This window comes from Propithecus coquereli, unplaced genomic scaffold (assembly GCF_000956105.1).
Source record: "Propithecus coquereli isolate 6110/MARCELLA unplaced genomic scaffold, Pcoq_1.0 Scaffold1, whole genome shotgun sequence".
Classification (NCBI taxonomy): Eukaryota; Metazoa; Chordata; class Mammalia; order Primates; family Indriidae; genus Propithecus; species Propithecus coquereli.
This window is the reverse complement of record NW_012133857.1, coordinates 18774866-18798808: the sequence shown is the minus strand read 5'-3', so window position 1 is coordinate 18798808 and position 23943 is coordinate 18774866. Positions and strand designations below refer to the sequence as shown.

General features: G+C 36.5%; 1 protein-coding gene across 1 annotated transcript in view; it reads right to left on the bottom strand.

The window, feature by feature from the left end:
- Positions 1-23289, bottom strand: part of CCDC66 (coiled-coil domain containing 66) — a 40945-nt gene extending 17656 nt beyond the window's left edge. The window contains exons 1-7 of the mRNA XM_012638301.1: positions 23197-23289; positions 21457-21521; positions 20750-20775; positions 12053-12500; positions 10904-11066; positions 10617-10720; positions 7458-7579 (exon numbers count right to left, since the gene is read on the bottom strand). Of these exons, the coding sequence (XP_012493755.1) occupies positions 7458-7579; positions 10617-10720; positions 10904-11066; positions 12053-12500; positions 20750-20775; positions 21457-21521; positions 23197-23207 (939 nt within the window). The 5' untranslated portion in view covers positions 23208-23289. The remainder of the gene's footprint in view (positions 1-7457; positions 7580-10616; positions 10721-10903; positions 11067-12052; positions 12501-20749; positions 20776-21456; positions 21522-23196) is intronic.
- Between the last annotated feature and the right edge of the window lie 654 nt (positions 23290-23943).

Here is a 23943-nt window from a genome sequence, read left to right as displayed (position 1 = left end):
CCTCAGCCTCCCAGAGTGCTATAATTACAGGCATGAGCCACCACGCCCGGCCACCTCTGCTTCTTTAACAAAGGATATTTTGACTTTTTAGAGTTGATTTTTGTTATTTTGCTAGTAATATTTATTTTGTAGTATTTGTACGCACTATGTTGGTAGATATTGTTTATAATTATACTAGTGGTTACCTAAGTCTTCTACATCCTTTAACTTTTATCTGATTTTTCACAATCATAATTAACTCTGCTTTTATGGAGGGATCACACAACATATAAACACTTTGCAGAGTATTCTAGCAAAACAAAAACATAATGAACAAAAATGGAAAGTTCCCCTTTGTTTCCACTACTCTGAACCAGAGTTAGACAATGTCCACAATCTGTTCTTTTCATTTATGTGTGTATGTGTGTGTGTGTACATAAATATACATATGTGCTCATAAGTCTTTTAAAGTTTTTTTCTTTAAATATAGATATGGTTATATGTATTATTCAACTTACCTTTTTCATTTCACAATGTCTTAGAGACTTGTCAGCTGTACATTCCTATTTACCACAAACTCTTTGTTTTAATTCTGATTCATTTTTCTGACTCAGAAATAATATTCAAGAATTTTTCTTATTTTAAGAAAAAGGTGCAAGGGAAAATCCTTGGGAGGAATATTTTATAAATTTTTCCAGGACTGAGTATGTCTTTATGTTCCCTTTATAGGTGAACATGTTGCCCAGGCATTAAATTTTTCAGTCCAGTCTTTATCTAGTAAACCTTTATAAATATTGGTCTATTATCTACAAAGGAGAAATCTAAGGTCACCTTGATTTTTGTTGTCTTCTTATGCTTAAATGCTTGAAGTAGTCTATCCTTGTTCTTGAAATTCAAAAACTTACTAGGATGGCTGGGCGCACTGGCTCACACCTGTAATCCTGGCACTCTGGGAGGCTGAGGAGGGAGGATTGTTTAAGCTCAGGAGTTCGAGACCAGCCTGAGCAAGAGCAAGACCCCATCTGTACTAAAAATAGAAAGAAATTAGCTGTACAACTAAAAATATATAGAAAAAAAGTTGGCCGGGCATGGTGGCACATGCCTGTAGTCCCAGCTACTCGGGAGGCTGGGGAAGAAGGACTGCTTGAGCCCAGGAGTTTGAGGTTGCTGTGAGCTAGGCTGATGCCACGGCACTGTAGCTCGGGCAACAGAGTGAGACTCTGTCTCAAAAAAAAAAAAAAAACACTTACTAGGATATACCTTCAAATTGGCCTCTTTTTATTCATTTGGCCTAATTTTTTTCTGGGTCTAGAAAGTTTTTTCTATGAAGACTGATATTATTGTCTTATCTATGTGCTCTGTTTTTTTCTTTAGGAAAACCTATCATTCAAGATTGTACCTTTATAAACTATTTACGATATCTATGTCAGATTTTTCATCTCTTTTTAAAATTCCTCCTTTATTCTGGAAGTGTTCCCATAGGGAATTCTTCCTCTTCCTCACTGTGATTTACTGTGTTACCAAATCTTTCTTTCTACTGTATTCTTAGTTTTCTTCCTGTCTTATGTTGGGCCTATTCTTGCACAAGGATTTTCCAAACCACTTCAAGTCCTTTTTGGAGTAAGACAGGAATAAATAAAAACCAAGTCAATGTTTTCTTTAAAAATTTCCTGCTTTACCTAATAAGACGTATTTCTTACAAAAGATTTTCCTGAGTACTTAGCAGGAATATCCCCTTTTCTGGTTCTGAATGTTTTCACTCTCCATTTTTTTCCCCCTTATACTCCTCGTTGGACAAGGAGAAATTTATCTAGGCCCAGTGTTGTGAGTAGTTAGGATGCTCAAGTGGCCCACACTGCTCTCCTCCACATGTTTAATGTGTTAGTAAATTCTGCCTCTTATTCTGAAACTGGATGCACAGGTACATGAAGTACCTAGGATAGCTCTTGCAGCGTAACAGGCCTTTGAACAATTCCATTTACTTATTCTATTTAACTGTTAAATCTTCCTAGCAAGGCAAAGAGACCCATCCAGTTTGGATAAGAAGACTCTTTTCATAGAGTTCAATTTTGGAAGACAGACAGAGAGAGTTCCCCTGATTCCAAGACTGTGCAGTACAGAGAGGCGAAGAGAGGCTTTGGCCAGGACTGGCTCATTTTAGTCAGGATGTATTATTTGCTTCCATCTGAAATAAGGCCATCAGTGGATTGAGACTGGGTTACAACATACTTGTATCTGAGTTCTGCTGTGGGAGGGGCTTTATATTATGCAAACACTATTCCCAGAATTCTAAAGTCATGTGACAACAGAAGGAATATAAAGGTTCTAGGGTATTCTGTTTCGATTCTACTGAGGTATGGCCTCCTATTTTTTTTTTAAAAAAACCTTGTCCTGTTGGTGACATAAGTCCACAGAAATTCCTGCTGAACTCTGAACTATGCTACAATGAGCTCTTCCTGAATGTGCACAACATGGATAGAGGTGTCTTTTGACTTCACATCCTTTTGCATGTCAGAAATATTACATAATACTTTTAAAAGTCAAAAACTTGAAAAATCAAAAAAGGGGAATATACATAATCTAGTTAAGATTATGCATATATAAATGTGGAGATAGATCAATGTTGATGTATCTACTCATTAATAAAACAAAACAGTACCAGAAGGATCCACATGAACGATGACCACCACCAAAATTTCACAGAAACACTTTTAGAACTGGGATGGGTGTGGTGGCTCATGTCTGTAATCCTAGCACTCTGGGAGGCTGAGGCAGGAGGATTGCTTGAGCTCAGGAGTTCAAGACCAGCCTGAGCAAGAGCAAGATCAGACCCTGTTCTCTACTAAAAACAGAAAAATTAGCTGGATGTCATGGCATGCACCTGTAGTCCCAGCTATTTGGGAGGCTGAGGCAGGAGGAGTTTGAAGTTGCAGTGAGCTATGATGATGCCACTGCACTCTAGCCTGGGCAACAGAGTGAGACTCTGTCTCAAAGAAAGAAAAAAAAAGGAAACTGAACCACCCTCCTCATTCCCCCACCCCCACAAAAAAAAAGGGGGGGGAAACCTTTTAGAATAAATGAATTCAGCAAAGTTGCAGGATACAAAAGCAACACACAAATATCAGTTGTATTTCTATATACTAACAAAGAACATGTAGAAAAGGAAATTAGGAAAACAATTCTATATACAATAGCACCAAAAAGAATAAAATACTTAGGAATAAACTTAACCAAGGGTGTGAAAGACTTGAATGCTGAAAACTACAAAACACTGCTAAAAGAAATCAATAAATGGAAAGATACCCAGTGTTCATGACTGGAAGACTTAATACTGTTAAGAAATCAATATTACCCAAAGTGATTTTTTATAGATTCAATACAATCTCTATAAAAATATCAATGACACTTTTTTGTAGAAATAGAAAAATCCAGCCTAAAATTCATATGGAATCTCAAGAAGCCACAGATAACCAAAACAATCAGAAAAAAGAAGAAGAAAGCTAGAGGAGTCACACTTTCTAATTTCAAAACTTATTACAAAGCTATTGTAAACCAAACAATGAAGCAATGGCATAACAACAGACATATAGACTAATGGAACAGAATAGAGAGCCCAGAAATAAATCCTCTCATAAACAATATAATCAAACAATTTTGGACAAGAGGGCCAAGACCATTCAATGGGGAAAAGACAGTCTTTTCAACAATGGTGCTCGGAAAAACTGGATATTCACATGCAAAAGAATAAAGTTGGGTCCTTATCTTACACCGTATACAAAGATGGAACGAAGACCTAAACATAAGAGCTAAAACTCTTGGAAGAAAACAGAGGAGAAAAGCTCATTTTGTGATAATCCAATCTGGCAATTTCTTGGATATGACACCAAAAGCACAGGTAACAAAAAACTAGATAAAACAGATTTCATCAAAATTTAAAATTTATGTGCATGAAAGGACACTATTATCAAAGAGTAAAAAGACAACCCACAGAATGGGAGAAAATAATTGCAAATCATATATATGATAAGGGATTAACATACAGAATACATAAAGAACTCCTACAACTCAACAACAAAAAAACTCAATTAAAAAATGGGCAAAGGACCAACTAGACATTTCTCCAAGGATATGCAAAGGGCCAATAAGCACATGAAAAAACGTTCCACATCACTAATCATCAGGGAAGTGCAAATCAAAACCACAATGATACCATTTCACACCCATTAGGATAGCTATTGTCAATAAATCAGAAAATAAGTGTTGGTGAGGATGTGGAGAAATTGGAACTTTTGAGCACTGCTGACGGGGACTGTAAAATCATGCAGCTGCTATGGAAAGCACTGGAATGGTTAAACAAAAAATAACCAAATTAAAATTGGTAAAAAATTTAACATGAAAAAATTAAATATAAAATTACCATATAATCCAGCAATTCCACTTCTGAGTATATAACCAAAAGAACTGAACTAGGAACTCAAACAGATTATTTGTACACCAATGTCCATAGCAACATTATTCACAATAGCCAAAAGGCAGAAACAACCCAAATGTTCATTAATGGGTAAATGGATAAACTAAACATGGTACATACATACACACAGTGGAATATTATTCATCCTTAGAAAGAAGTGAAATTCTGACACATGCTATAGCACCTGTTGAAAACATTATGCTAAGTGAAATAAGCCAGTCACAAAAGGACAAATACTATATGATTCTACTTATATGAGTTACCTAAAATAGTGAAATTTAGAGACAGAAAGTAGAATGGTGGTGGCAGGGGTAGGGAGAAATGGGAGTTATTATTTAACAGGTATAGTTTTACTTTGGGATGATGAAAAAGTTTGAAGATGCATAATAGCAATGGTTGTACGTAATGCCACCAAACCATACACTTTAAAAATGGTTAAAATAGTAAATTTTATGTTACACATACTTTACCATGATTAAAAAAATTTTTACAAAGAAGGAAAAGTAAAAAATGTGAGAAACTTTTTGTTAGTCAAACGCAGAACTATAGTCTACTGGTAGGAATAAGAAGCTAGCAGAATGAATACCTCGCTTTCTACCCCATGTTAAAGAGCACAACAGAATACATTCTTAAGAGGCTTTCCAGGGAGGGGGAGTCATTAGGGAAAGCCAAGTTTTCATAAAGGTGAGGTATTCTCAAAAAGGCCGAGGCACAGTGGCCTGCGCCTATAGTCCCAGCTACTGGGGAGGTTACTCAGGAGGATGGATCACCTGAGCCCAGGAGTTCGAGGCCATAGTGTGCTATGATCGCACCTGTACAGCCTGGGCAACATGGCAAGACACTGTTTCTTTGGGGGAAAAAAAAAAAAGGCTTAGGCTGTAATTAGAATTACAAATACAAAATGAGTTTCAAATGGACAATATAAAAGAATGTATATAAAAGAGTAATATACAGATGAAAATACAAGGCTGTACATAATTCAACTGGGAGAGGAGGAGTGAGACTAGAGAATCAAGATGAAAGAAGAAAGGAAACTGGTGAGAGGACTGACCCTGAACACTCTGAGGCCTCTAAACAGACCTGCTTTGTAAATTATAAGTTAAGCAAAACATCATTAGCATATTTTCTATGTCAGTCACTGTTCTAAGCACTTTACATGCATCATCTCATGTCTTAACAAAAGAGGCTTTGGTGACTGCAACCAAACTTCTCCTCTTCCCAATTATAGGAAGAGGCTAACTAAATACACAAAGAGTATAAACAGTTGGCCACAGTTGGGTTTTCTGAAAAAAATGCTTCTCAGGTATTTGAGAAGGGGGCTTTTTTGTTTACACAGTTAATTCCTTTTCCCTCAATAATATCTCTCCAATTTCAGACCACATTCATATACAAATACATAAAAACTGCATTTAAATAGTAAAAGAATGAGCAGATGATCATACTCTTGGTCATCTATTCTTAAATTTAGCGTGTTTCCCTTTCTAGTCCTTCTCCCATCACCAACCTCCCACTTCTCACTTCAAAATTAGGATAACTTTATTGGTTTTTTGATTATAAAAAAAAATACATGCTATCATTCAAAAATATATACAAAATACGTTAAAATCTAAAAGTCGCCTCAAATGATTAATTCTTCATTTGTATTAATAATCATAGTATGGACTACCCCCAGGTAATAAATGACCTAAAAGAACACACACATTGAGAAATAATGATATACTAACATTTCAACCTAAAATTTGATAACTGGAAATATTTAATATCTTTAGCATTAAAGATTCCTCAATCCTCATGTTGAAAAATAAATATGCCAACAACTGATACTCACCAACATCATGAAAAGTTAGTTTTAGTTGTGCTTTTAGTGGTGTCTGCATACATCAACTTCTAAACTTTATGCACTTAAAATTATCACCCATACTCTAGATTTTTCCAAAATAACTTCTATCAATATTAATTTATTGTCTTTTCAGTCAAAGTGTTCTGGGGATTACAAACACAATTCAGTTTTTATTTCTTTTATTGATGTAAAATTATCAACAGATAAAAGTGTTTGATGTAGGTGAGTGCCCTAGGTGGAGCAAAACAGTCAGCCATGCAAACAATCCAACTTGAAGGGGTTCTATAAGAAATCTACCTAAGTCGGCCACAGTGCTGAAAATTTCTCCCATCAGAATCATCCCTTTAGGACACTGCATTATTTTCAGAATACACTTGTTAAAATGTCAATGTGCACAAAGAGGAAGGGATAATACATATAAAAAAATGATTAATAACTTTTTTAAATTTAAGGAGCATAATATGCTCAGTAAAAATTAACTGGTAATTAAAAATAAAGAGGACTTAGATCCACTCCTTCAAGGGAAATAGGTTCCATAGAGGACAAGTATTAAACGGATTAAACATTCAAATTACTGACAATTAGGACTTACCTCAAAAATCTGACTAGCTCTAAGTAGTGAATGCCCATCAGCCTGGACCACCATAACCTGACTAGGAGATTGTGACAGAATGCTTGAAGAGCTAGCAGAAGTCTAAAAACAAACAGAAAAAAAAGGGCACTTTATCTAAAATTAAACACAGATAAAATTTAATAATCATAAACATATTACCCAAGGGACACCTGGTATGTACTTATGTTTGATAAGCAAACACTTATATTTGACCAGATAACCTTGTGGTGGATATACAACTCTACCACATGGTTAGTGGTAGAGTTTTGTGTTCATTTAAAAAATCACAGAGCTCCTTTGTAAGAGTCTAAAGGAAGTACTTGGGGCCTCTACATTCACCTAACATCACAGCAAGACAACTTATAGAATGCAAACAGAGACTAGTTGACATCATAATTAAATTCAAAATAACACTGTTTTCCATATGAAAAGGGCTTTTTAAAAAAATAAATAAGCTTTAAAAATAAGTTTTATTATATGAACACTGCTTCACATTTCTAAAATTGCAATTAAGATGTCTTATGTTCCATAAATACTGTTTTTGATACTCTTACCCTACATTGGTCAAGAATTTGAAGTTTTTCCCATGTTATTTTATCACTTTCAGATTTTTTCCAAGGATCATTCCATTTTTCAGAAGCTTCCTTTTCTTTCTTCTTCAAAGCAACCTGTTCATCTGTAAATAATGTCCTTTTTAAAAAATTGTACAAAAACTGTAAAAAAAAGAATTATGTAAACAAATCATGACCTTCTTAATAAATGCAGATTCCAACACAGATCTAATCAAAACTGGTTTTTAGGGAGGAGATTAACTCACAGGCAGAGAGAAATTTTTAAGGAAATAAAAGAAAAAATGTAATCAGAACCAAACTCAGGAACGGCACAATGAATGTAAAAATGCTTGTTTTATTACAATTATCGGTAAGAAGCAATTTTATCAGAATAACTTATTTTATATTATGTTAATTATTCTTAGGTTCCACTTTCCTAAATGTTCATTCAGTTATTACTAAGAGAATTAAAAGCTAGAATTCTGGAGTCAGAGAACCCTGGGGACAAATTCAAGTTCAACCACTTCCTAGCTAAGTTACTATGAGCAAACTGCTGTTAACCTCTCTAAACCTCAGTTTCTTCTTCTGTAAAATGGGGATAGTAATAGTGCCTATTTCGGTATAGGGTCTGGCACAATATAAATATGCAATAAATGTTAGATGTTATTTCTCATTAACTGCTGAAAAGTAAACAATATAAAACCCTGTGTCTAACAGACACAGTAAAAACTAAACCCCAAATCAACAGTTCTTTAAATACAAAATTCAGAGATGTATAAATCTAAATTCCAAGAAAATTAATGGAACCATGACTTAATGAGATGTGCTTTGCTAACAGTATCAAGTCAAAAAAAAAGGAAACTTTTAAAAGACAATAATTAAAGCATAAAATTTCAGTCATTTCCAAGTAGTTTCATCTTTTTTCAGAAATTTGGCATTGTATTTGCATGTTAAATTTGTGTTGAAAGAAAATATTTAAAACTGAAATTGTGATATAAACACACATCAGACCTCCAAACCTTCTGATACTGCTACTGAAACTGCCTTTACAAATTAATAAAAAAGTCTGCAAGGGGAGAACTGTGGTAACGGCCTAGCTAAAAATAATAATAATAATTAGCCACTGTCCTTCTGCTTACTTCTCTGTAATTGCTACTCTGGAGCCACATAGCTGGTGGTCATAAAGATTCTTAGCTTTCTCTGTAGACAATATCACCTTTTTGAAACCTAGGGGTAGTTTCTGAGATATCTTCCAGGTCCCCAATTCCAGTGGAACGGCTGACCCACCCAGACCAGCAGCCCACACCAATGAACTGACTCAACTGATCTTGTGACTCCATCCACTGAACCCAGCCAATTAGCAGATTCAATTGCCTATACCAAACTGTCTTTAAAAACCCTGTCTCCCAAATTCTTGGGAGGCCGATTTGAGAAATTTCTCCCATTTCCTGCTTAGTGCTATGCAGAATAAACTCTCTCTCTGCCATAAACCCTGCCGACTCAGCGTATTGGCTTCCTATTGGGCAAATGAAAATGGTTGGGCAGCAACACTACCAAAAATTTACTTTCTTCATTCTTCTGTTACCTTGACTTCCAACATCAATTCATTCCCTACTCCTGCTGCTTATTTCTTTTTCTAAGTCACTCATGCCAGCAAGGTTAGTGATTGCCTCACAGGACTTCCTCGTTCAATGGAGGATGAAGCCCATTTCATGCCTTTGGTATATCTAGTCCTAAGAAATACAACTATTACGTCACCCATTTTGCAAACCATGGTACCTGAACCCTAAATTGAATCTATGAAATAACAGTTGTTTCTTAGTTATGTAGTCCACAGGCTAAAATAATGCAATAAGCTTATTTTTGTCTAGAATACGCTGATTGATTACCATATTGCTTATTCTTGATTAGAATATTTTGGTTATTTGAAAAAATGAAATCAATTTTTTAAATAAACCATCCTTATACCCACAGGATTTCTGTAATGGAAAAATATGAAAAAAGATTTTCAGGAAATGAGAAAAGCTTAAAAATCTTTGAGCTACAGGGGCTCCAGAATGATACCAGTGATAGGAATGTTTTTGGTGCACACCACAGAGTACCAAATAAAAAGATACAAATACAGCAATATGAAACCACAAAGCTTCTGCATTTGCAGAGAAGTACTCTAGATGTCAAATGCTATAAAACAAGACTTTGGGTAATAATCATACTAAAAAATAAACAGCTGGCCCTCCACATCTGTGGGTTCCACATCTGCAGATTCAATCACAGATCAAAAATATTTGGGAGAAAAAAAAGAATGGTTCCATTTATACTGAACATGTACAGATTCTGTCAATATTTCCTAAACAATACACTATAACTATTTACATAGCATTTACATTGTATTAGGTATTATAAATAATCTAGAGATGATTTAAAGTGTAGGTGAGAATGTGTATAGTTTATAAGCAAATACTATACCATTTTATATAAGGAACTTGAGTATCCATGCATTTTGGCATGGGGTGGGCGTGTCCTGGAACCAATTCCTCAGATATTGAGGGACTACTTTACTTTGAAGGATACCAAAACGTTTCATCCCAAAATATACTTGTCATCTTTTGAAATGCCTGTTCAGAGGGCCTGCAAACAGAAGTAGCCTTGCAGAGCTGCCTTTTGTGGAGATTTCCTCTGTAGAGAAAATCTGCATTGATGCAGCCAGGCTTTCTCTGGGGGCCCTCCCTTGTCCAGATATAGAAAAGATTAACTGAGAGTCTGACACCTTCAAAGGTTAGAAAGAAACATTTACCATCTATTCTCTCTGAGGGCTGCTACCTGTGATGGTTCATCTATCTGCACAACAAAGACCACTTCTGCTAGCCAGGACTCTTCTTCTCCCCCTCCCACAATCTGTTTTGCCATGCTCCAAACTTCTACTCTTTCAGCAAAGTCAAAACAGTATAAAAACATTAACCATCTAGCCATTTCTTTGAGTCTTATATTTTGCAAGACTCCCCTGCACATTAATTTGTATGCCTTTTCTCTTATTCATCTGCCTTTTGTCAGCGAACCTTCAGAGGGAAAAAGGGAAGTTTTCCCTTAGCCCCTACAACTTCGTTCTCAAAATATAGCTCTTAAGCTAACAGAATTAAAATAAAAAGTATAAAAATTACCTACCAAGCTCTTTCCTCCACTGGGCTTTTTTTGCTTCCAACAAACTTCTATCATATTCCCTCTCCCCCAGAGTACTGAATATGTCAGCTGGTTTCCATTCATTCTCTCTAAGGCAAAACACAAAAAATAACAGAAACCTTATCATTATGTTTCCACACAGCTGATTTCATAAATATTACGTAATAAGCTTTTTAAAAGCTCTAAGTCTTCTGAGTAAATATTTCACATGCAAGGAAAAATAAAACCATATTTCCAAGATGACCCCATAATAACAGATATGAGTTACATACATGGCAATTTTCTGCTCACACTTAGATGTCTCCTGATTTTTCTTTAAGACAGATTTATTTTCATCTGGGACAGAAGAAACAGCCTCAGTTTTCTGGAGTAATCCCATATTGTTTTCGTCCTTTGGCTGATTAGGAATATTGTTTAAATGTAGACTATACTGACCTACGAGGTAAAATGCATCTTTTAAAATTAACACTAAATTATATCTATTATAATATCTTATCTTGGCATACTACTATATAGTTTTTAAAAGTCTTATACATTACCTAATTTAACTCTCACAACAATCTTTGAGGTATTATGTTTCCTTTCTGTCAAAAAAAAAAGGAAACTGAGGCCCAGAAGTTAAATGGCTTGCTCATGGCCATAGCTATACGACTTCTTGTATTAAATAGGGAAGAAAATAAGCAACAGAAAAATAAACCTCCGTTTATTCTTGCCAGCATACTTTCACAAATAATATAAATTATAACATAAATCACAACCTAAAGGGGAATAAATGCTAATAGCTTAATAAAAACTCATTACCTTAACTTTATTTTTCTCATTTAGCTGTGAAATCAGTGGAAAAGCATTGTCTTTATGTCCCAGCTATAATTTCTAAACCATGTTTTATAACACTCTACTGCTCCTTCCAAGTCTGTTTTACATCGGTCAAAAAAATATTACTGCCAATCCTTAGCACGGATTGAGGGACAGGACAAGCAAATGCAGGGGCCAGAAGAGCAACTCGAGTCAAATCTTCATACTAAGGTTCCCTGAATTTTCACTAGAAATACCACAGTGGATTTCTTCACAACGTTTCGTATTATTATTTTAAATATAAGTAAAGCTTCTAACATTTTAAAGTAAATACAATCGTTTTTTGTACTAACATCTTTATTTTAGAGTCCAAGAAACTAGGTTTCCTAAGGCTATGCACTATAAGAATAATATTCTGGGCATTAACCTTAAAATATGGCATATGATAACTATAAAAATAATTTTACATATTAGGGAAAGTCCTCTAAAAGGACAATTATTTTAAAAGCTTGTTACATATTAAATTAGAATTTAAAAGGCACAGTTACCTAAAACCCAATAAATATGAAATTTTGAAATGCATATTGAGAAAATTAACATTCATTAAAACTTTATAATAATCTTACTTTTTTCCTCCTTCGTTCCATTGTCAGTCAGGGAAATAGATCGATTTCCTTGGTTTATAGTCATTAAAATCTGTTGTAGTTGGTCTTGTGTTAGACACACCAAACTGCTCTTTGTGTTTCCAGCTGTGATATGTTTTTTGTGAGGCTTCTGTTTAGCTCCTAGAGATGTACTTACAGTGTTTCTCGTCTTCTGTATATGAAAGGTGGCAGGTGCAATCTCTCTTTGGATATGAAGACAGTCTTTACTTATGTACTGCTTACATAAATCTTTAGTGGATGAAAAAGTCATTCCATTTTTTTTACCTTTCGCCTGTGAAGTTTCTGAACCAACTGTTGTCTTCTGCAAAAGTTTTTCACTCTCCACACAACTATTTTGTGTTGATTTTAGAATGTGTCCAGTTTGTTTCATTCTTAAAGGACGTTTTGCAATCCTACTCTTACTTCCCATCTGTTAAAACACAAGAATATCTTTATAACAGTCCATGAAAAATCAATTATCTTCTTCTATATAATCTATGATAAATCAGTCTTCTAACCTTTATTCCATTTTGCTATTTAGTTACATAATATAGGCATAAGAAATTCATGCTTAACATTTGTAAATCTTTACTTGAAAGCTTCTTCCAACAACTAGAAATTATTATTTTATTTCAGGATAATGAAGAATACAGAATTTCTATTGTAGTTGTCACAAGACATCTCCATTCTACTCCAGCTTTGAATCTCATAGTCATTAAACCACCCAGGCTACCCATTTTATTGAAATGAATCAATAGACCATAGTACTATCCCTTGGATATCTTACCTCGTGGGTCACCATCCCTCTCTCTCACATAACTCCTAATTATTGTGTTTTCATATACACACAGATAATTTTTCTAATATCTTGGCCTATCATTTCCTCAAACTCTGTCCCTATACTGTTGTCCTCCAGGCTACCTCAGTTACTCCATGTCCCATAGTGACATCTTATATTGACCTTTTAATTATTTATGACTGCAACTCCTGCATAATCGCAATTTCGAGCACTGGACAATGACCATTTTTCCCCAATTTACTCCCTCTCATATGCCAATTCCAACAATTAACTCTACTAGGATCTATAATCCATCCATCCTACCACCACCCTCTTGCTCTCATTCTTAACCATCGTAAATTCTACAATCAACAAAAATCATCACTCTTCCATTCTTTTTTTTTTTTTTTTTTTTGAGACAGGGTCTCACTTTGTTGCCCGGGCTAGAGTGAGTGCCGTGGCGTCAGCCTAGCTCACAGCAACCTCAGACTCCTGGGCTCAAGCAATCCTACTGCATCAGCCTCCCAAGTAGCTGGGACTACAGGCATGCGCCACCATGCCCAGCTAATGTTTTTTTTCTATGTATTTTTAGCTGTCCAATTAATTTCTTTCTATTTTTGGTAGAGACGGGATCTCGCTCTTGCTCAGGCTGGTCTCGAACTCCTGAGCTCAAACAATCTGCCCGCCTCGGCTTCCCAGAGTGCTAGGATTACAGGCGTGAGCCACCGCCCCCGGCCCACTCTTCCATTCTTAATTCCTTTGCTTTGCTCTCTGTCATGGACACTTGGCAAATCCCAACTCCGGTAAAATCGAACTCTTCACCTACTATATGCCTGTTGCACTCATGGAGAAAAACAGCAGAGTCATGCTAACCAGATTCATCTTAAACTCATAAACAAGAACATCAGATGGGCTCTTAATGCTACCTGGCAGCCATACATTCCCAAGTTCATTTACTCTCTCATTCCTTTAGTAACTATTAATAGTTCAACCCTCTCCTCTTTCCCAAAACCCCTAACACTTTCTCTCCCATCCTTTTCTCAGCTGAAGACCTTAATATTTCACTGAAAATCTTACAGAGAAGCATTCAGCAGAAAACTTCAAATTTCCACCACTAGATCTTTACCAGCATCTGTACTCCTACAAACTACATGCCCTCTCATTACTGGTACACTTTCCTGTAACCGTCTCTCTTTTTCAAGGATATCTCTAGCAATTCTTTGCTTTCTATTGAATCACAAATTTTTTCTTTTCTGCTGGATCATATAATTTGCATACAATATACTATTATTTTACCATCTTAAAAAATTTTTTGACTTTTTTTTTTTATTTCAGAATATTACAGGGGTACAAATGTTTAGTTACATGTATTGCCTTTGCCACCCCCCCTCCAGTCAGAGGTACAAGTGTGCCCATCCCCCAGGCAGTGTACACCGCACCCAGTAGGTGTGAATATACCCATCCTCTTCTCCCCCTCCCACCTGCCTGACACCCGGTATTTTACCATCTTAAAAAATTCTTGACCCCACTGTCTCCTTTAGTCTCCTATAATCCCATTCTAACCAGGCTTTCACCCTTTCACTACCCCATCAAAACTGCTCAAGGTCACTAATAATTTCTACATTGCCAAATACAGTGACCGATTCTCAAATTCCTGACCTTATTTGACCTATGAGCTCCATCTGACAGTTGATTACTCCTTCCATTTTGAAACTTTCTCTACTTCACTTCTAGGACTCCACAGTGCCGGTACTTCTTTGACCTACTTCACTGCTCCTTCTCAGTTTTGCTGGCTCTTCCTCTTCTCCCGGACCTCTTAAGGTTGAGTGCCCAGGAATCAGTCCCAGAATCTCATTTCTAAGTTCCCTCATTTACTTGCTATTTTCATTTACTCTTGTGGCTCTAAATATCATCCACGTTGATGATTCCCAAACTTTTGTGTCCAGGTGTTCTTTTCCCCTAACTTCATGTTCCATCCGCCTATCCAACACTTCCACTGGGCTTCTAATAGACATTTCAAATTTAGCACGTCCAAAACTGAACTCCTGATCTCCCTCTTGCCCCTAAATAACTTCCTCCCCTCACAATCTTTCCCATCTCAGTTGCTCGCGCCAAAAATTTTGGAGTTATCCTTGATTCTTCTCTCATTATACCATATTTAATTTGTCATCAAACATTGTTTTGCTCTATCTTCAAAACATATCCTGAATCTGACCACCCCTGAACATCCCTCTTGCTACCCTCTTTACTCCAACACATTATTAGGTCTTGCTGGAATTACTGCAAAGCCTTCTAACTGGTCTCCCTGTTTCTATCCTTGCTCCCCAGTCTATTCTCAACACAGAAGCCATAGTGATTATCTTAATGTATGTCAGATCATGTCACACTCCTGAAAAGCCTCGAGTGATGTCGTATCTTACCTAGAGGATAAATTGGACTTCTCACTATGTTCTAGAAAGCCCTAATAATCTGTGAGCACCTCCCCATCCCCCTATCTTTTGCCCACATTCTCTCTCTCACATCTGACTTTATTTTCTATCTCTTAGCCTCCAGCCACATGGGCTTCTTGGTTGTTCCTTGAACTCAGCAATCCCTTTACCTGGGACATGCTGCCTTCATATTCTGTTATAACCGCTCATTTCCTCACCTTCAAATCTTTCCTCAAATATCACCTGCGAAGCCTTCCCTAACCACCCTGTTTAAGATTGCACATTTCCTACTCTACCCTCACTCCCACCACCCTAGCACGCCTTCCTCCCAGTGCTGCTGTGCCCCTAAGGTGACAGTGATTCTTCCCTCTCCTTTATTTTTTTCCGTAGCACTTTTCATCTTGCAATATTCTGTATTTATTCATTTTGCTTTTTGTCTGCCTATCCCTCACCTTCCTACTGTAAACTCCACCGGGCAGAGATTTTTGTCTGATTTACTCACTGCTGTATCCCCATTACCTAGAACAGCTGAGTGGAACAGAGCAGATGTTTTTGTTGAATATCCTCAACTATGCTATATCTAACACTGAATTCTCTTGCCCCCAAGTTAGCTCCACTTTCCAAAATACTCCATTACTGGGGCACTGTTGTTCTAATCTCTCTGACCAGTAACCATGGAATCATCTTTCACTCTTTCTCCTTCTTCAGTGTCTTCTTTAGCTTATCAGCAAGGATTAGTCATTTCTTCCTTCCAATTATCTTTCTGACCATTCACATGACAAGCCTAAATTAAGGTTTTTATTACCATTATTAGATTACAGCTTACCTAACTCAAGTCTATCCTCCCTTTAATCCACCATACATTTCTGCAAACTCAATTAACCTGTAACAATTGAACAATCATTCAATCAATACCAAGTGTTGCTTTTTATGTGCTCACCTCTATGGGAAAATTGTTGAGGATATAAAGATGAATAAGACAAGATCCTTCCTATCAAAGAGTGGGTTAGATGCCATAATAACTTTTTTTTTTTTTTTTTTTTGAGACAGAGTCTCGTTTTTGTTGCCCGGGCTAGAGTGAGTGCCGTGGTGTCAGCCTGGCTCACAGCAACCTCAAACTCCTGGGCTCAAGCAATCCTTCTGCCTCAGCCTCCCGAGTAGCTGGGACTACAGGCATGCACCACCATGCCCGGCTAATTTTTTCTGTATATTTTTAGTTGTCTGATTAATTTCTTTCTATTTTTAGTAGAGACGGGGTCTCGCTCTTGCTCAGGCTGGTTTCGAACTCCTGAGCTCAAACAATCCGCCCGCCTCGGCCTCCCAGAGAGCTAGGATTACAGGCGTGAGCCACCGCGCCTGGCCCATAATAACTTTTATCTGGCTTATCACAGCCAAATTTTTGTCTTTCAAGAAATTCCAAAGTATACAACCACATTGACCAATTAACCAATCACATTTCAACCTACTTTTCAAACAATACTTACAGCATCAGCCATGAGATCTCTTATTATCTTCTTCATCTCACATATACCTTGTTTATTCCTGGCTTTAGGTTTTTGACTATACGACACCTCAGTCTAAAGTGCCTTTTACCCTCCTATCCCTGCAGCTATTTTAGTGTAACTAATTCTCTAAATGAGAGGTGGCAAATGAAAATACCTCCCATGAATTAGACTGGATGGGAATTGGGATGAACTAAAGAAGAGCACTTTTAGGAGACAGCCACCACTCAGAATCACCTTATATTGCCAAACAGGAATCTAAGCCTAAATGCTAGATCATTCACTATTTCAGGAGAATCAAGAATGCCAGATTTTACATTCAACTTTCCAATGTTTTGACATTGGCAATTCATTCTAGTTTTTGAAAACCCACTGTGTAGATCAAGCAAATTATCAGCAGACTGCACTTGGCTTACAAAGCTAAACTCTACCACCTCAGTTAGTCTCCAACTACCCCATCTCCTACTGATCTCACCCTTCTTTGACTCATACAGGACTTTTTTTGGGTAATAGTTGAGCATTTCAATTCCCTTATCAGTTTACCTCACTTAAGCTGCTAAGAAAGGCCAAGCACTATGGCTCACGTCTATAATGCCAGTGCTTTGGGAGGCTGAGACAAGAGGATCACTTGAGCCCAGGAGTTTGAGGTTACAGAGAGCTATAATCGCACCAATGCACTCCAGCCAGAGCAAGACCCCCCATCTCTTTAAAAAAAACAAAAACAACAAAAAAAACAAAGCTAAGAAGTGCAGTACATTCCCCATTCCCTTAAATCTTAAAACTCTCATTTCTGTCCCCTTCTTTCCACTCTTCTAGCTACTATCCAAGTTCAGGCCATCCTAAGACTCTCTGGACACTGTAATTGGCATTTAATTGGTCTCCCAGTTATGATAACCCATCCTTCACAGAGCTGCCCAAAGCCCTTTCCTAAAAACACAAATTAGATCATATCTAGTCCCCTTTTCAAAAATCCTTTAGGCTCGCTACATGCAAATTGTAAGTTCAAAGTCCTTGAGTATACATTCAAACTCTTCATGACAGTACCCCCACTTTATGTTCCATGCTTCCCCTGAGGTACACACTATTCCCCAAATTCAACTTATGCTTTTTATCTTTTGCTCACTACTTTCTCTATACTTGGAATATGCTTCCCTACTTCTTTGATATCTCCCTCACCTTTAAAATTCTAATTAAAATGTCATGCTTGCTTTTATCTCTTGGTTCTAAAATAAATATATAAATTAATAAAATGTCACCTCATTTATGAATCATGCCCTGGTCTCCTCAAACCAGAAGGAGCTACTCTTTCCAACGTTTTCCCCTTTTTATAACTCTACTACAGCACTCATTTTGTTCTATCTGTACCATACTTTTTACCTGACGATGATATCCCTATGTCTAGAAAATAGAGAGCTTAAAGCCAGAGAGGAACAATGAACGGAGGCAGCAAAAAATCACGAAACACAAAATAAAGATTCAATCATGTTCAGGTTACTAAATAATAAAAAGCAACCTAGCTCAAATCATTTCCCAAGTGTTTACTGGATTAGATGAAAATTAATAGATCAAACAGGGCCTTCATGTCATAAAACACTTTTATATAGCATGTTGTTTTACCTAGTTTTAATTCTACCACTATTTTTCATATCATAAAGACAATGTTCAATGCATTTGTTTAATAATGGCTGACTTCACAATTTATATGGGGCCAGGATCCCAATGTCGGAAGGCATCAAAGTAACATTCTTAAATATAAAATGTGCTACCTAGCACTAATATTGCATACATCCTTTCGTATGTCACTAATTCTCACATGTAGAAATACTCATGAAAAAATGTTTAATGTTTTATATTTCAACTAATATTTGAGACTATTTTAAGAGTTTTAAAATCCATTATTTTTATAAATTACTTATGACATTGAATCATTTATATTTCTTTCATTTCTCCTCCTGTAAGCCTAAGAAATTAGACTGGTAACCATCTTTACTTCATTACAGCAGATTAAAGAAAAATGCAGGAGAGATTTTGATAGACTTGGGAAAACAGACCACACATGTGTGAAACTTGATGAAAATGAGATATAGTTTGGCTAGGTTTAAAGAACACACTGTGGAGACGACAATTCAATCAGTGCAGAATAGAGAAAACACAAAAACTGTAGGTGGTGCAGTCACTCAGAAGCTTAACCCAGGAGAACGAAAAAAGAAAAGCACTATGTAAAGGGAATTCATAAATAACTTAGAGAAAAGAGAAGTCAACATATAACTGCAGAAATGTGGGATTTGAGAGATTAAAAAACAGTTAAAAAAAGTAAGTACTACTGATTTTGGTGTTTTATCGTCTGTGAAGAGCAAAAAAGGAAGGAGGAAGATCTCTGCAACCTCTATAAATACAGGAAGAGAAACTCCTTGAAAACAATCAATACAGGAAGGAGACTTAGGTGCATCATTTTTTTTTTGGAGTCCCAACCGCAATAGGGATGAACACAATTTAAGACAGTAAACAATTTAAGGTTAACATCAGCAGAGAATGTATTAGTTACTGTGGGAAAAAAATCCTAGGATAAAGTACCCCTGGACAGTTGATAGAATTCTGTAATGCAAAGTCCAAGACTAATACACAAAGTTTAAGACTAGTAACTTTGTTTATTATAGGCCTATAAAGGGATTTCCAGATGTTCTGAGTTGGTTAAAGACAGTGAAATGTCTTCACAAATGTGGCTACTATAGCAAATCCATTAAGGATATCAACAGGAAGAGGGAACATGTGAAAGAGAATAGAGGCCTGCAGAAGATAGAAATCAACCACTACAAGTAGCTTTTCATCTAAGAACTTGAGAAAGGGCACTATATTCATTAATGTGACTCAAATAACAGCACTTAGTTGTAATATTTTAATAGGAAAAGGCCAGGAAATAATATACAATCTGTATTCTGTCAATAAGGGAGCACTTGAGGTATATAACTATATACATAGAGAGGAATAATTTTTATAAGTAGCTTGTAGAATTGCTCTGATCATCATCACCTGTTTATTGAGTGACATTCTGGGTACTCAAACAAGTTCTCCACCCTGATTAGACCTAGAAGAAATAACAAAGCCATCAAGGGCTCAGAGTTGAAGGGTAAAGTGCTACATCATCCAAACTGGGTTCTATCCACAGACAAAGACTTTAAGATACTGCAATGATGAAAAGAAAAAGGGGCTATGGTAAGTTATGGAAGAGGAAAGGAGAAATTCCTGCCAATGTTAATCTACAAACTGAAAAAGAAATAGGGAATAAGAAAAATAGCAGTATCAAAAAAATTTTTATTATCTGTAAAGTGGGTATAAAAAAGAAAAAAATTTATAGTACTTTGTAGAAAAAGACACAATGGATTCCTGATAAAGAAAAATTAATTTAAAAGGAAAAGTACCATTAAGCTCAAGTGCCATCTTTTAAAGGAGAGAGCTAAATTAAATGCATGTTAGAATTTGTGAATCAAACTTACCTTTTGGTGTGGGCAAATGGAATTTGAATATGAAAAGAAAAAATATTTTTGCACTAATGTCTAAGTATCTATTTTTAAAGATCTCTGGAGCTGCACTGTCCAATAGCTATTAAATTTAAACATTAAATGAAATTAGAAAGTCAATTCCTCAGTCACACTAGCCACATTTCATGTGCTCAGTAACTACACAAGGCTAGCGGCTACCATACTGATTTTGGAACATTTCCATCAACCCAGAAAGCTTTACTGGACAGCACTGATCTAGAGAAAAGGGTTCTACACAGCTTTTTAAACTGAAAATTATGATTCCATTTCTGTGAAAGGGCCAGCCTGACAGCAAGAAAACAGTAACTTCTCATCATCATTCCAAACCCCTTAGAACACTGTGACACTTCCCAGGAATTATTTTCTAACCACTGTAAAGAAAACTGCATTTTACATTTGAAAACAGGTCAGGTCAAAGTCATTTGGCTTACCTTCACAGAAATTTTTGATTTATGGTCTACAAAAGAAAAAAGAAATTACTAAACTATCAACCAAAAACATACTAAGGCAGTCATGAAAGAAAATTTTAATTAGTATTCATTTTAAGATGTTAAGATAGCAGTATTATCCCAAAAAGCATTAAGTTTAGATCCTGGCTGAGTGTTTTAACTTTTACACTGTGGTTCAACTATTTACTTCTATTTCATTTTTGTTTATTTTGGTTATCTTTCCAAGGTAAAACTATAAACAGATCAGGAAAAAAAATAATATGAAGAAGACTACCAAAGTATACTCAGTTTTAAAATTAATACTGAAAACTACTAGCATTTCACTGTGGCCTTACTATAAATTTTCTCAAATAACAGCCTTTCAAAAAACATAATGACATAAATTGAACCTATAATATTTATCAGGCAATAAGGATACTTGCTATATGCAAATATAATGAACAGATACATTCCACATAAAATATACTGGAACATTAAATGTTATGAATCTGAATACTGACAATAGTAAGCAGTGATTAATCTAATTTTCCTTGGCTAAAAGTAAATTTTAAGAAGTTTAAGGAAACAAATTTTTTCAACATATCATTTAAACATCACTCTATTACAACCAAGAAGTCTGTTAAGCTACTATAAATTTTATGTATGAATTGTTTAAGTTAACTTCTTGGATTTCTAGTCACACAGCATACCATATGGAGACAATATTAGCTTGGTTTTTCCATCCAGTATTTCAGTTTCAAGCTTTAAACCATCTCTGCAATATAAAAAAAAGTTGTATGTCATTTTTAACAAACAGCAACATTTTAAATAGCCAGAAATGTTTATCTGAACCTTGAAAGCAAATCTATTCTTTTGAATTTATAAAGGAATCTTGTACATATCAAACTAGTCTTTTAAATAAAAACGTTTTTCAATCCAAGATAAAACTAATACCTACAGGGAGAAAATTCTTCTTGAAACTTTTCAATAATACAAGAATTTGTTCATCTTTAACTTGCAACCTTTTTGTTATTGGTAAGCAATAAACTATTTCAGTTATCATACCATCATTTAACTCTAGCCTGGAAAAAATAATGCTGTTACTGAAACCCCTAGCTAAGTAGCAAGACATAACTAACCACTATTTATTAGTTTCATTACGAATTCATGACTAATACAGTCTATGGGAGTGCTAGAGCATCTTAAAATGACTATAAAGCCACCAAGGTTATTAACTGCTTGAGCGGAGTTCGAAATTTTTAATATTTTAAATAATACATATTCACATTCAGTGACACTTTTGCTACCACCACAACTATAAATCTACAATAAACTTGGGTTGCTATGATGCTTAATATGTGCATGTCAAAAGCAAGGCCATAAAGGAACAGTAGACACTGCCAACAAAACTTGAACGTCTATTAAGTTTCTAAAGAAAAACTTCACCGAAACAAAAATGGCAGTCCATACAGTAATTCACTGTCTTACAAGAAGGAAATAAAAAAGGCGGGTACGGGTATGTCAGTACACATTAACGGGGACAAAAGTCAAGTCCAAGAGATAAAATTAAACCCAGCGGTGCAGTCCATGGAGACAGGTTAGAAATGGTCTGATTAACAAAGCGAAATCTTCGGTGTTGCTTAGGTAGGGGAAATCAAATTGCCTCAACTTAATTATTAAAGGTAAAACACTGGAAAGAATAGGTTTTAAGGGTTTCCCTGTTGCAAGGTTATGAACAGTTTATGTTTACGTTGGTGAAACGTTACCAAAAAACAAAAGACCTTGAATAAAACTGCAAAATATCTCTGTTATGCACGGCACTGTAAAATCCGTAAGGGCCAGACTTATCTTACTTCTATAACCCCAGATTCTAAAACATTATTTACCGAATGATGCGCAGTTAAGTCTGAGTTTAGGGGCTTTTCATCTTCTTAACAACCTCAGAGTGATGAAGACCACGCAACAGTCCTTTTTATTTATTCAACCACTAGTTAACGAGAGTTATTAGGTGCTAGGCACTGGTAATACACCGACTCCTTGAGAAGCCTGTGTTCATCTGTGCGCTCGAACATTTTGCAAGACTCCAAAGTCAGGGTAGCGAAGAACCAGGGCCTGCGCCAGGATTCCTTCCCGGGAAGCCGCTAAGCTTTCTTTATCTGCCCTCACCGTTTCTCTCCTTTCCTCCACGCCTCTCTTCCCTCCCCATCCCAAGGTAAATAAGAAGACGGAAAGGGGTTCGCAGTTTTAATGACAGTTACGAAGTGAAAAAGTGAGGTCTGCAGCGTCGACAAGGGCCGCCCCTTCCCCTCGCCCCTCTCTCCCTCAGGGAACTGGGCTCTGCCACTCGAGGTGGCGAGGGTACAGAAGGTTCCCTGCAAAAAACTCCAAGGGCCAACTCAAACCCATCACCCCCACCTCCACTGACGGCCACCTCCCTCACACCAGCTTACCCCAAGTTCATGGCCTGACAGCCCACTCTCTCCACAGGACGCTCCAGCCCCTTGTGTACCACGGTTGCCGGCCGCCGCTCAACAAGCACTACACCGATTGGATATAGGGAAGGCTGGCGAGCCGGAGGATGGACCAATCAGGGTGGGGCGTACTGGCGGGTGGGCTAAGCCGGGGCGGGACTCCAGGGGATTCGATCTGACCCAGCTGGCGATTCTATTAAAAACAATTCGGTGGTGAAGGCTTGCGCTCCTTGCAATTGTATCCTCCCAAGTTGCACAAGGAGCCCTAGGAGAAATGAAACTTTACCAAAAAAACAAAAGACCTTGAATAAAACTGCAAAGTATCTCTGTTATGCACTGCACTGTAAAATCCTTAAGGGCCAGACTCAGGTGGAGGTGACAAAAATAGGAAGAAACAAAAAGCATAAATGTTTTAAGGAAATTAACATTTTCTATAGTTGTATTTGGAAGAGAGGCTTATTTTAGTACAAAAAAAGTTGGGGGAGGTGGGATACCTAGGCCAGATACTGGAATGTCTTGTTTTTTGCTGTGACCCCCGCATTAACCCTAGCACATTGTAGCTCTTTTTAAATAGCAGCAATGACGAGTGCTCAATAAATTTAGCTGTTATTGTGCCAGACATGGAACTAAGCCCTCCTGTCTATTATTTAAGTCTTACATTATCTCTGAGGCACACAGAGGTTAAGCGACTTGCCCAAAGTCACTGACGACCGAGTAGTTTAAAGC